Here is a 14,479-nt window from a genome sequence, read left to right on the forward strand (position 1 = left end):
TCCTCATTGAAGCAAAAAAAAAAAAACAGATATCCCCAAAAGAAAATAGATAAAGAAAGTACACATCCGAAATTGCTTAATTAAGGGAACCATCCATGATCTAAAGCCCAGCTAATTTGCTAATTGATTAGGGAGGGAGAGTGAATAAAAAGACCATATGCTTGCCATAAAAAGGAGCACTGAAAACCAATGTGTACAGAACATTACTAATATAGTAAGAACTCAGCTTCCAGTTCACTTTCAATACCAAAGAAATATTTTCGCAACTCAGTGTCACGTGTATCTCAAGCTGAAGGTAAAATGCTGATTTTAGTGTGACATCAAAAAACTCGGGTTAAAAAAAAATAAAATGATCAAGTGTTGTGTCGTCTTCGTTGAGATTCTTGCAACACAAATAAACTAAACATAATGCCTAAATTATTTATGAAAAGGAGAGGATTTTTAGAAAGTTCTTACATGTGACTGCTACATTTTTGCTGCAATTGCGTGACGAAGCTTATCACCTTCATTTTTTTCCCTAGTACTCGCATGCACGTTTGAGTCATCATCTGTGCTCATCACCTCACCAATTTTCATATCGTGATGTATTTTAGTCTGGGACATGCTAAAGTATTATCATCTGTGCTCATCACCTCACCAATTTTCATATCTGGGACATGCTAAAGTATATATCGTGTTCGTGATGTCGATCGATAAAATTATATAAGATGACACGAGCAATCACTATATCACCCTGTATGTCTAATGGAAATTGATGCATGGGTTAAAAACCTGAAAGCTCTCCTTCCATATGTCAAATGTTCTCTTAACTACATTTCATAATTGGGCTGATGGTTATACATCTCTTTTGCTCCGGAGTAACTCCTAGTTCCTCATCAATGGTACCCACTAAAATGATATCAACAACCACGATAAGGTGTTTTAAATTAGTTGGTGTTAGCATATCCTGAGTCAAAGAGATAATATCGTCCTTGTGGCACATGAAAAGACCCTTGGTCAACCGACCAACAAAGGGCCTTCATATCAGGATTTGATCCCTCTCAACCAGTTGCAACAAACACGAATTGACTGTCAAATGAAACAGCCGCAATCACACATTGTGATGTGAATCCTTTTCGGTTACGATATCTGTTCTGTGAATCCTGATCAACAACAATATGTATATGTGTACCATCGATTTCCCCAATGACATTTTCAAAGAAAGGTTAAAATTGTTGATTAAACCGTATGAATGGTTGACATTTGGAATCCTCAGCTGGCAATCAAATGTATTCCTCAGTCAGAGGGATAATGACTTGCAATACACAATTGATGTATCTCCCAACTGTTTCTAATGAACGCTGAAAGAATTCACACAATTGTTTGTAGGAATGAACATGTGCAACTCCTCTAAGAAAAATTTCAAGTTGTTTAGAAACAATTATATTTTTGGTATCACTTAATAGATTGTGATTCACTAGAATGTCTCGTAATCGGGTAAAGGCTTCCGGTGAGAGCCTAAAACAATTATAACAACATATGGGATGTCCAACAAGAGCATTCATTACATACTGATGTCCTGTGTATGCCCTATCAATCATCGGTTTTAGTGATACCTCATCATCGTCGGATGAACTACTATCCATCACTCCAAGTAATAGCTCAGTAAGGGCGTTAGTTACATCCGTGTAAATGTTAATGAGATTGTGCATGTTGTTTGATAAACTTTCACGAGAGTAAATAGGCATACATGTGATATTGAAACAAAATTTTAGTACACAATACGGCCTAGGATAATATTTCATCGAGCGTTAATAAATAATGGTTACAATTGAAATAACGATGTCTGAATGATAAACTGGACAAAATAAACACAACTAATATAACGAAGGATATGAAATATAGAGGAAAATCATACCACAGTGCAACAATGAAGCTAGAGGATTATTCTCACTGAAATAAATAAGATACAATAAGACACACTATAGTCAACGATCTTCATATCCATGCCAGATATGAATAATAATGAGGTTGTTTGGCTAGAATATGCTCAACCCAACGTCGAGCTTAAGGCCGTATTTCCTAAGGAAACATACTTATTATTCTCATGTTCGTTGAGCGCATCAAGAAAGCCTAGTGCGGCTTCTTGTGATATGTCAGCTAAACTTCTTATTTTTTCAAGACAATCATTTATTGATACCGATACATTATGATCCAACGATTCTTTCAGAGCTGTGGTGGTTTCCGCCTGCGTAGAGAGTAGTTTGTTAAATAGCTCCTTATCGACTCTACTTTTGGATTGTCGAGACATCGGAACCTTTTCCACACTACATCTTTTGGTTCCAGCACTCTGTGGGTCTGTTTCTTGATCTCAGTTGGGTAATCGTTAAAGGTCTGCATTAGGTTGTCGAGTGCTAAGATCCTCGATAAAGGTAACACCATATGAAGCCATGAATTCATCCTCGACTATGTAATCCATTGGTGCAGTTACAATCTAACCAACAAATTTTTTTCTCAACTCTTGATCAATTCTCGATTTCACCCATACTCCAACAACAATATTTTTTGCACAATTCTTCTTGAATATATCGTATTGGTGAAATAGATTTTGTTTAAAAGGACTCAACTTTAAATTCCCTTGTAATTCATTGACTTGAATTAATTTGTGCAAGCACAATTACGTAAGTGCAATAATTTGGAAAAAGTTATATTAATCTTACCTGTAAAATCTCGTCCCAAAGCTCATCAGTTGCTACTAGTAAATGTAACTCTTCATCCCAACCCCAACCATTTCTATTAGACAATTGATACACAATCTTGAAGTTGACTTTCATATTTTTGAACTTAGTCATCACAATTGGTATGAAATATGGATTGCCTAATCGTCTATTAAGTGTTTTAACGATATCGCTCCATGAACTTTTTTAGCACATCCGAGAGAATTTTTTTTGCGGATGTATTGCTCCATAAGTGACTCCCTAGAGTTACATTATGTTGTTCCGACCACTTTGGTGTGTGAGTTGAACTCTTGGGTTCTCCAAACTATACTGACTAGTCATCATCAAGAGTTGGTCGTGAGCTACCCCTAACATGACGCAGTGAACTTTTGAGCACAAATTTCTTCATTTCTACTAATAAAAAGTTGGCTGGTCAATGGAACTAAGAGAAACATAATAACTAAAGAAAACAAATTAAGTTCAAATATTATACCAAATCCAAAAGGCAACCATTTCATGGTATTTATATAAGCCAGAATCTAAGCTACAAAAGTTAAGATTCCACTTACCGACATAACCTCTCTTTATATTCAACTTATTTTGGTCGTTGGACTCTATGTTAGATATTCTATTCATTGCACTAAACAATTGTCATCAATTTTTAGTTTAGATCTTTTGATTTTATGATGAAGTCTTCGCTTTTGTATTTTTCTTTGCACCAAATTTACATTTTCCAACCATAACTGATGTTTTTGAGTCAGCAGTCAAGTCGTAGCTCATCTTAGCTGAATTAAAGTAACAGGTTCTTACATTGACGTTGTTATTTGTACAGGGCCTACAAATGAACAACATTGAATATAGTTAACTTTGTTGGACTTTGATAACACTTTATCTAGGTCATTTATGATAAACGTGAGAAAGTTTTTTTTATTAACGAATGAATAACAAATTTTAATATTACTAAAAGTGATACTATATGTTGAAAACAATGAACTTTCCCCATGTTTTTCAAAAAACAACAACCTATAAAAGAAATTAGAGCTTTTGAAGATTCTTATAATATTAACGAAAGGAATTTACTTAACTTGTGCAATGAACTCATGTGCTAAAACACAATGAAGCAATTTTATATTTAAAGCAATATGCAACATGACCAATGTGCATGCATTCCATATTTTTTTAAATATCAAAATGAACCAATACTTGAAACAGAGGAAAATCTGCAAAATCTAATGAGTATAATTGTTCCCATGAAAAATTCATGCATTTTCCTTTTTCATATAAGTGTGTGCATGTGTGTGGCCACAAGTGAACCACAAGATTTAATAACTCAGTACATGTTGAATTTCCCGTCGTTTAGTCTGATTAAGTTACTTCAACCATATTATTCTAAACCAAAAAATAGAAAATATCATTGCAGCTTCAAAGCAAAAAAAAAAGAAAAAGAAAAGAAAAAGGGAAATGCTAATTAACTACAGATAAGAAACTTCAAACTTCAACGATAAATAACTTAACTCAGAGCATCAACAAAAATAGTTTGAAACCTTCCACAATTCTCATCACCATGATTTTAACATATTTTTCAATACATCTCAATGGTCAAAGCCTTTGACATTAGTTGTTCTTTCTCTTGTTGTTATGCGTAGAACTTTTAAAGTGAAACTATGAGGTTCCAACAATTTGTCTTGGAGGAAAAAAAGAGCTCTTGTTTGTTAGGGTAGTGATAAAACTTTGAAAAAAAAAAAATCCAAATGGAGATGTGAGAACAAATGCATAAAAGTCCTCAAATAGCAGGAACAAATTTTTATGATCTTGTGAACTTCACGAGTACATGCCCACACAAAAAAAAAAAAAATCAATATTCTATTAAGCTTTAAAATAATTATATGGGGGAGGAATTATGCTTTATATGAATAAAGAATAATATACCACTTTGTCTATATTATGTGTCAAGAAGAAACACAACCACCTATTGTGAATATGAGAGTTGAAATTGGAAAATATGACATATTTGCTACTTTTCCATCTCAGTTTTATTATTTATTGTAAGGGCTTGTCCCTCTCTTTGCTTTTGATTTTGGGTTGTCTCAATGTAGTGCAACTATCTTCTAATTTAGTACTTGGACTTGATAGATAAATAGTGTGTATCTAATGGAGCCATCAATTCCATCTCCAAGCCCTTCTTTCATGGCTAATTCAAACATTGTACTTGAAAGTATCATTGTATAAAATTTAGTAACTATATGTAACCCCAATTTTCCTTCCCTTCTTCCTTTAACATTGAAGACTGGGGGCATACATAGCGCATAAAATATAAAAAAAAATCCCAATTTTGCGTCCATAGTACTACATGAAAGCTAGGTTTTACTCTCATGCTAATATGAAATTACTACATAACCTAATCAGAGAATTAACAACAACAGTTTGAAACCTCTCACAAAAATGTCATCACTATAGTTCATTATTGTCTTCGTATCCTAAAGAGCATTCAAACTGCAACCTGCCATAGAATTTTTCCACAACACTCCAAAACATAGATGAATCCATGTAGAGCATCAGACTAGCAGCAAGAAAATTGCAGTATATAGACATTAGATTGTGAAGACAAACCCGGAAAGCATTCATGCCTCACAAAAACTAGCAACAATAAAGTTATAGCAACCTAAAGCCACGATCTCAAACAACAACAACTACAAAAAACTTGAATCCAAAGCATGGAAATGGGAAGAATGCATGATGATGAAGACCAAATTGTTTGTGCATTCCATATGATGGGAATCAAACTTCATTCAAAAGAAAAAAGGAACCTGAGAAGAAGAAAAAGTACGTGATCGGAACTGGGAAAGGGAAAAAATTGCTCGCAAAGAGAAGCTAGGGATATTTGCGCTAGAGAAAAGGAATCGCCTGCACCATAGATATAACATCTTTGCCTGGTAAATGATAGTCCGCCAAGAGGACTGTTGGAGGGAGGGAGGAAGGATAAGCTATCCACGTTATCGGATGAGCCCTTACCTACCACTGCCATAAATCCTCAGTGTAGAAACATAAATCCATTGATTTGCAGGATTTAGTAAATCTCGGATTTGCGGCTTAAATCAATGAAATTCAGATTTAACAAATCAACGACTTTATTTTATCCAAAATGATTGTTTGTCGGATTTAGCTTACATCTCGCTTAAATTCCGAGATAAATCCGTTGCCAGAAAGCCCCTAAAAGTTATGTATTTTAACCTTCATTGCAATATTGTTCATTTTGCCTAGTTATAATCCTGTAATTTTAAGAATGGAATTTTAATTAAAATAAATTTATTAACTTAAATTTTAATTAAATAATTCATATTTGTTATTCGAAACTTTATAACAAATTTTGTCTCTTCTCAAATCCTAAATACCTACCCTTTGAAAGATCCCTAATTGCACCATTTGTACCCAGTTACCTTTCTTCTATTGCCTCGTCTTATTATTTCTGCAACGTTTTGTCTCCTTTTCTAATGATGGAGTGAACAGATTGCTCTCTGATGAAAAATCCCAGCACCAAACTATAAGCATCTTAAAATTGTTTCTTGTTATAATTTTTCCAGTGATGTAATGTATTTATGGAACTCACATGATATCCTTTAAATTGGAATTAGTTTTAGTTTCTGCACTGATTTTATAGTTAATTGCTTGACAGTGTATGTCTCTTACTGTTTGGTTGACAGTTATCTCTTCTGGATGAGCTTTCATCTTCTTTTCTTTACTCAATGTGCAGGTTTATCTTTATGTTTTCTCTGCATTTATTATCATATTGGGAATAGCATTGGCATTCTATGGTGAGCAACTTATTTATTGCATATTTTAGATATTCTAATTTTTTTTCGTTTATTTCTTGCTCCTTGGTTGACATTTATAGCCTAGAAAACTTTTTCCTTGGCGTTTCTCATAAGGATGTGAGCCCCAATTCTTTTCTTGAAAATTTTTGGAGGATGACTTGTAATTGTGATTCCTTTTAATGGTTGCTATATTGTGTGTGAAAATCTAGTTTTCCGTCATCCCTTTTAGTATTTATAATGCCAACGTTGAAAATTGAAATTCAGTGATAGTTTTCCTGACTCTTTATCCAGAGTCTACCATTCTGAATACCTTAATGATTTGGCATATGATAGAATCTTTTGAAAATTATATAGAATTGCCCTATTGATTTTGAGGCAAAATTCATTAATATAAAGGGAAAAGTGTCAAAATGGTCCTTGACCCTTTTATAGAGGGGTTATTTCAGCCCCAAAATTTATACAAGTGTCAATTTAGTTCCCATTACTCTTTTAATAGGGGCCAAAGTAGTCCTTCATGGAGACTATTTCAACTCATATCAAAAGAGTATGGGGACTAATTTTAAATAGTCATGGGCTATTTTGACACTAATCCTAATATAAATGCTAACAGTCTAAGGTATCACAGTTCAGAAAATGGATCAAGATTACAGAATACAACTGTTTGGACAAAATTTAAACATCTAAGTTTGATCTGTTTTTGCATGTTGGTAGTCTTTGCCAATTACCTTTTTTCCTTTAACTGCTCCTATCAGCTTTAATACTGAACTTGTAGATTCCCTTTTTTGGTCTTTTTTAGGAGGCATACTATTTTCAAAAATGCGCAAGGTACGTTCAGAGATGACCTCAACTGAAATGTGGAAGGTATTTTTTCTATGGCTAGTGCATTTTCAATTCATAAACTTGTTATATACTATTGAACATGTTTTGACTCCTTGGATCTGTTATAGTTTACTTCATCTTAAAATTTGTTGTGTTTAGGTCTTTGTTGACAGATTTCAAACTTTATGGGTTTACTTCATCTTAAAATTTGTTGTGTTTAGGTCTATGTTGACAGATTTCAAACTTTATGGTGCATATGTAACTTTGTTATGTTAAAATTTTCTTGAATCGTTGTTCTATCATCTTTTGGAATTATGCTTGTACTCTTTTTCGATAATTTCTTATTTTTCCTTAGGGAATGCCCTTTGGGCAGATAACATAGACTGATGACTTATTTGGCAGTGGAGGGAAGCTTATTTGGCAATTCTAGAGTTTGTCCCTTGTTGTGCTGCCTAATTTTATGAGCCAAGCTTGTTGTGGTTTCACAGGTCTCTGGGCTTACTTGCGAGGGTGAGGTGGCTATGCTGGGCGTGACTGTAATTACCGATGCGTATTTTTAATTGTAACCTGCTGATATTCTCTTTTGTACAAAAGTGACATAATTATCAATTCAGGCCAAATAGTTTTTGTTTTTTAATAAGTTATGTTTCAGATCAGTTTCCGAAAGCACTCATATTTTATTTATGGTTTAATTGTTGACTGTACTCGTCTGTTTGCTCTGGCATACTTGAACCAAAATTTGTAGTTTTTTTCTTCTTTATTTATATAAATAAACTCAGCCAAAACCTAAAATTTTGTTTTTGAGTTTATATGTAGAAATTCTGTTCAATGAATCGATTCATCAAAATTATCCTTTTTAATTTGACCGTAAGTTTTTAACTTTGCATTTTTTAAAGTCATCATGCACTAATTTTGGTGTAATTGATGAAAACAAACACCTATTATTTGTTGCAACCTGGTTTTGTTCGGTTTAGTTTTAATTGCAGCATTAATCCTAAGATTTTTATAGAAGTTTGTTTATGTGGGATGATGCAATGAATGAAGATTGAAGCCTTCTTTTCCAAAACGCCCTAGATCAGAACAATGATGTTGCCAAGCTCATGAATGTTAATTTAACCCGAGAACTTACCTGAACTTAATTAGAAGGTGATTCAATTTTGGTTGAATTCTGGTTTGTTATTGGTAATTCATATTGGTTCAAGTCCGACTCTTTTGAAGACAAACAAAGTTGATTTTAGTGGTTCTTCAAGCCAAATCCATTTTATCAGTCTTGACGGTACCCTTATATGTCTCTATTCATTGTTTATCCTTTGCTGTGAAGGGGTATAGCCAGTGTAGATCTTAAATATAATCTACTGGTACTTCTTTTTGGCTTTTTTGTTGTAGCGAAGCCTGGATTTCTAATTTAGATATTTAAATTTTTTTTTTTTTTTTTTTTTTTTTTGTATCTTTAGAAGTTATGGATCATATGAGGGCCCAAAATACCCATGATAGATCTAGTTGGTATGTTTTTAATTTCACCTGTTAGGTTGCCAAGAACAACACGAGCAGATTAAATTCCTATCTGGAAATTCATTGCAATGATTTAAATCCCACTGACCATCCCATATGATTAAATTGTTGGCAGTTTTAGAGGCCACCTCACAAATCCATATGATTGCAAAGCTGGCAGTTAAATGTGTAGGTAAGTTGTCAATTTGTGGGCTCTTCAAAGAGCAAATATCTCGTTAATTTTTTTGGGAATGAAATGTGTGCAGCTATATTATTGTCTTTAATTCTAATAGTAGTTTCATATGTGGAAGTTACTGAGAGTGACCTAGAATTCTGTTGGATAAATAGGGAGATTAGATCCCCAGTGAAATATATAAATAATTTAAATCATTTATCCTCCCTTTCATATTATCAATACTCTAAGAATAAGGCCATGTTGACCCTATTTTTGCAATTGTTTTATTCTAGCAGACCCAAATATTCTTCTTGCCCTCTCAGCCTTTCATCTCCTTACTCCATTGACTTCACCTACTACTTATCCCAGCGCAAGAAACCACCAACTAGAAGAGAACAAATTTCTTTAAAGAAAATGTATTCTATTCCGGGATATATTGGTCAAATCAAACAGATTTATTCAATCCTTAGTAGGGGAGTACTAAAGTTTTCAATCTTCATTCAAATTGCATAGAAGAGGTTACCTTAATTCTAGATTGTGAAAATTTCTCTCGAAGGAAAGGAAAAGTTTGGCCACCTAATTGGCCTCATACCAAACGAATATATTATTAATTTTGCCATACAGGATATAGAAGATTCCTAAGTTATTTATGGGATATAAAATTCAATGATACTAGAATTCAACGATACCTATATTTTTTTACCACTGCTAAGGATATCTAGGATACGGTGAAGCGAACATATTTCAATGTAATGTTGTCGTAGTCTATTAGATTGAAACAAAAATTCGCACCAAGAAAGGTACTCTTAAGGCTATTGAATATTATTAAAAAATGAAAATTTATGGTCGAACTCGATTACTGTCAGTGTATTAAAATGAGAAGCCGTGGTGATGCAACCATGCTACAAATTTTGTAGAGGAAAAAGAATTATGAATTTCCAGCTGTTGTAAATGTTGAGTATGGTCGAGTTTGTATTCATATACTTGAAAAGGACTCCTTTTCCAACCTGAATGAAGTTTTCTCTGCTGCTATAACTGAATAAGGGAGACATGGTGCGGTACGTTAGATATACCGCTTGTTAGTATTAAGGGGTAGTTAAGTTTTCTTGTTTTGGAAAACTGGAAGAAAGCGCTCATACACATTGGTTTTAAAAGTGATGCAATATGGAAAATGACAGACTTGTTGATTTGATATTAATTTGATGTAGAATGATTTTAAAAATTAACTGAGACGGTAACATAGAGACGGAAAGAATGAGAAGATTAATAAGAAAACAATGGTGATTGCCTCTCTTGATAGGAATCTTGGCTTCACATATGATCAAACATCAATTCTTAATTAGATGAAAAAGATGAGCGTTCACATCCGAAATAAGAACTTCCATGGCATCATATATGTTAAATGAATTAGAATTTATTTATATAATGATGGAAGCAATTATAAAGTGCCAGTAAATTGTTAATATAAACTCAAAAAAAAAAAAATCTAGGTTTTATAGAATTTATATATAAAAATTTAGCTATGATTAAATCCGCAAAAAGCACCCCTGATGATTAACTGTAAAATTTTAGGTTTTTAAATGATTTAAAGCGATGAATGCCTCTACTTTCTTATGATTGCATTGAAACAGACCAAAACATCAGCATCTACTACTGTTCTGTCGACTTCATTTTGTTCGATTGATTTTTATTTGCTGCATTATTTTTGAAAGTGAATGATGAAGTTTTGATTATCTTGGCATGATGTGATAAGTGAAAAATGAAGCCTTTGTCTCCAAAAGGTTTTATGTACCATGGTGATGTTTAAGCTTGATTGAAGTGTAACTAGACTCTAGAGCTAAACTTTAGCATATTTGGAAAGGGTGGTTCCATTCTTGTTTGTTCTTAAATAATTTAGGCCAGTTTAAGTTCTAGCAATGGTGAAGCCAAATAGAGTGCTTTGGTGACGAGTTTGACACTCACAAGTAATCCATTGTTAGTCCTTTGTGTGTGGCATGCATATATAACAAAGCCAAGTCAGCACAAGTAAAGTAGAACTTGTTTTCACACTCGTAAAAGATTACATGCTAATTTTTTCTCTTATGTTTGTCCTTTGTACCACTGCATGGGCTAAGAAAAAGTAGAAATCATGTTTCCTGGTAATGGATCAAACCAAGAAGTACCTAATTTAAATTTGATTTAAGTTTGAATTAAAATTGACCCAATCTGAATTTGATTTAAGATAGAATTAAATTTGGAATAGATTTTTCTCAGCTTAAAGTTGAAACCAAGTGATCTCTCCACTATATTGTCTTAAGCCCATGTAAATGTAAGCTTTTGGCCGTTCAGTTAAATGAAAGCCCAGCTGTATTCATACTTCAATCATTTAACTGGATTAATGGGTAATAATTTATGTTGGAACAATTTATTGCTAACTCAAAATTTGCTACAGTACTTTTTGAGCTTTTGCCAGTACTTGTTGTAATAATAAAAAATATGCAACTTTGCTATTTAGAAAATTACATATTATAAGTATTTAATTATAGGTTGAAAAAGTGTGTACCAATGCATGAAGTTTCTAGTAATGCAGGATATCAGTGAGATTGATGTGCGTTGGTTCAGTCGTGCATGTATATAGGGTGTTTTTGTACTGAATACTCTGCTTATTAAAAATAAACTAAAAAGAAACAGATTTACAAATTTCCTCGTTAAATGGGAAATTAGATCAGTTTAAACATCTTATCAGATTGATAAAATCCGTTAAATATGTAATCAACCTCTAATTGTAATTTCTTAACCACTCGTTCCAGGAAAATTAGTAAGTGACATATGCATGTACAATTGTCGTTGTAACAAGTTGAAATTTTTTCATTATCTCATGGGTTTCTTGTTATTTTGATGTTTTGTAAAAGCAATGGCTTCGCTGCTCCCATGGTTATATATGGAATTTCATGTTTCTTGCTTTGTTTAGATTGAAGAGAACTTTGTGACATAATACCATGAACTCATGTTGGATGAGTGTAACTAAAATTCCAATTGATGCTCTAAGGCTCGGTAATATTAAAATATTATATTATTCTGTTCTAATACAATTTTAATTTATTTTAATGCAGGTTGCAAGTTTGGCGGCTGTTTCTCTTGTATGCTTCACATCAAGCTCAGCACTTGCCCTTGCCACAAGCGTCCATGTATGTTTTTTTTTCCTAGGTTGATTTACATACATACCACTCAATTCCTATGTATTTACATATCTAACACCTAAACTTCAATTTCTACATACATACCACCTTACCGATGCTTAATTTACATTTTACTTTTTAAAAATTAAAATGCTGGTATTTTTTATGTGAACTGAAAGATTTGGGTGTTAAAAACATAAAAACCAAAGTTTAGGAATTGGGATGTATGTATGTAAATGCCCCTTTTCTTTATTATCCTTTTCACTGTAGTGTTAAATAGGAACTTTAAAGTAGACTTGCTTTTACTTGCAGATGCTTTCTTTTGGACATAATGATAATTTCAACTACATAACCGGTTCAGTATTTGTATGTTTGTACTTTATTGTAGGCAAGTTACTTTTACTCAAATTAACCTGCATTATTCAAGTGTTTATTCATTTACAGAGATTTTGTTTTTATTTATATTATCTAGATTCTTTACTGCAAACTTACTGATCCAATATTTTATCACGCATACCATCATCTTCATTATATGGATTTTGTTTACCTCTATAGAAATGGTAACAAGGTTCTGAATGAGCATCCAAATATATATACTTTTTTTAGGGTTATGAATCGTTAAATAATGTTAAGACGTGTAACAATGACATCTCAGTACATGAGAAGGCTAATTATGCAGCATTTAATACTGGTTGCATCATTTGTGAGAATCAATTTGGGCTGAAAAAGATAGGGTGTTATATTGCATTTTGATGTCGATTACAAGATCATTTTGGTGTTCACTAGGAGCTTGTTAGTATCATTCTAACTCCGTGGAGCTGACTTTGTGAACTTCATTCTTTATTCATTCTTATTGACAATTTTGATGATAATTCTATTTTGCGTAAATCATTTTGCACAAGTTCTATTTTGCGTAAATCAGTATCTTCTACTCTCTACTCTGCTAGGCATTTCAAAGTCACCTAATTCTACTTTCTACTACAATATCTTCAATGAATTATACTTCATTCATATTTCTCATTTAATTATTTATTAAGTTATCCTTCCTACTTTTGCCACAAATCTATGCTAGCATTCTTAGTTTTTCTGCACAGCTTAGAATTTTTATTCCTTTATTCTTGGATCCATATAAACCGTCAATTTAATTATAATTTTGTAAAATCAGCATCATGTTTACATGTATTTCTCTAATCTTACGATCAAGGTTCAAAAAACCGGACCGGAAATTCAACGGTTAAATTGGGGTTGAACCAGGTGACATCATAAATATAAAAAAATTTTAAATATAACTTAAATGGCCTAATAAATTAATAATTTTTTAGTATGTGTAGTATAAAAATATAGCATGAAATATAAATCATGTGAACTTGAACAACTCATTTAAATGACTAACATTTTCTTTTGTAACGGATAACAATGTTGATTTCTATAATTATTTCATTTCACTACTTTAATCAATTGTTTCTCTAAAAAATATATATTCACTACTTTAATCAATTGTTTCTCTAAAAAATATAAAAATAAAAAAAAATATATATAAAAAAAAATGTTAGCATCAATAAAAAAGATTTGTAACTAAATAAAAGATAAAAGAATAATATTAAATATCTCTCATTCAATATGAATAAAAGTGCTTATAAATTAAAACAACAATAAATCAATATGCATGTATGTTATTACTCCACAAATGTCTCTGAAGAAATACTACTACAACAACAAAGCCTTAATCCCATTGCGTGGGGTCGGTTACATGATTCCATTTTCTCCATTGCGTCCTATTTAGTGTCATATTTTCATTTAGTTATAGTAAATTAAGATCATTGTTTATACAATAAGGCCAAGTATTCCTAGGTCTACCTCTGCCTTTTTTAACACAAGTCGAATCTAAAACATTTACTCTCCTAATCGGATCATCAGACGGTCGACGTTTAATGTGACCAAACCATCTAAGACGACTTTCTCTAATTTTGTCCGTCACAGGAGCTATACCAACCATATCACAGATATATTCATTTTGCATTGTCTTTAAGTGTAAAGTCACTCATTCACCTAATCATTCTTATCTCGGTAACACTTAACTTATTTATTATGCTTCTATTTTATAGGCCAACATTCAGCGTTATAGAGCACTGCAGGTCTCACCATCGTCTTATAAAATTTTCCTTTCAATCTAATCAATACTTTTCTATCACACAAAACGTCTGAAGCATTCCTCCACTTCAACCAACCAACTTGAATTCTATTATTAATATCCTCATCTATATTACCATCGTTTTGAACAACGGACCCAAGATATCTAAATCGTTCACACCTTTTAATAATTTGATC

The 14,479-nt window shown here is 32.5% G+C and overlaps 1 protein-coding gene across 3 annotated transcripts in view; it reads left to right on the forward strand.

The window, feature by feature from the left end:
* The window catches only part of LOC110032897 (tobamovirus multiplication protein 3), a gene marked incomplete at its 5' end in the record, with an annotated part of 79,322 nt that overhangs the window by 40,992 nt on the left and 23,851 nt on the right, over positions 1-14,479 (forward strand). Inside the window, 4 exon segments of one of the 3 annotated variants that reach the window (XM_020736676.1) lie at positions 6,448-6,508; positions 7,305-7,369; positions 12,086-12,160; positions 12,464-12,539. In XM_020736676.1, coding sequence (XP_020592335.1) covers positions 6,448-6,508; positions 7,305-7,369; positions 12,086-12,160; positions 12,464-12,539 — 277 coding nt within the window. 3 annotated transcript variants of the gene reach the window in all.

Source organism: Phalaenopsis equestris, unplaced genomic scaffold, assembly GCF_001263595.1.
Source record: "Phalaenopsis equestris unplaced genomic scaffold, ASM126359v1 Scaffold001053, whole genome shotgun sequence".
Taxonomy (NCBI): Eukaryota; Viridiplantae; Streptophyta; class Magnoliopsida; order Asparagales; family Orchidaceae; genus Phalaenopsis; species Phalaenopsis equestris.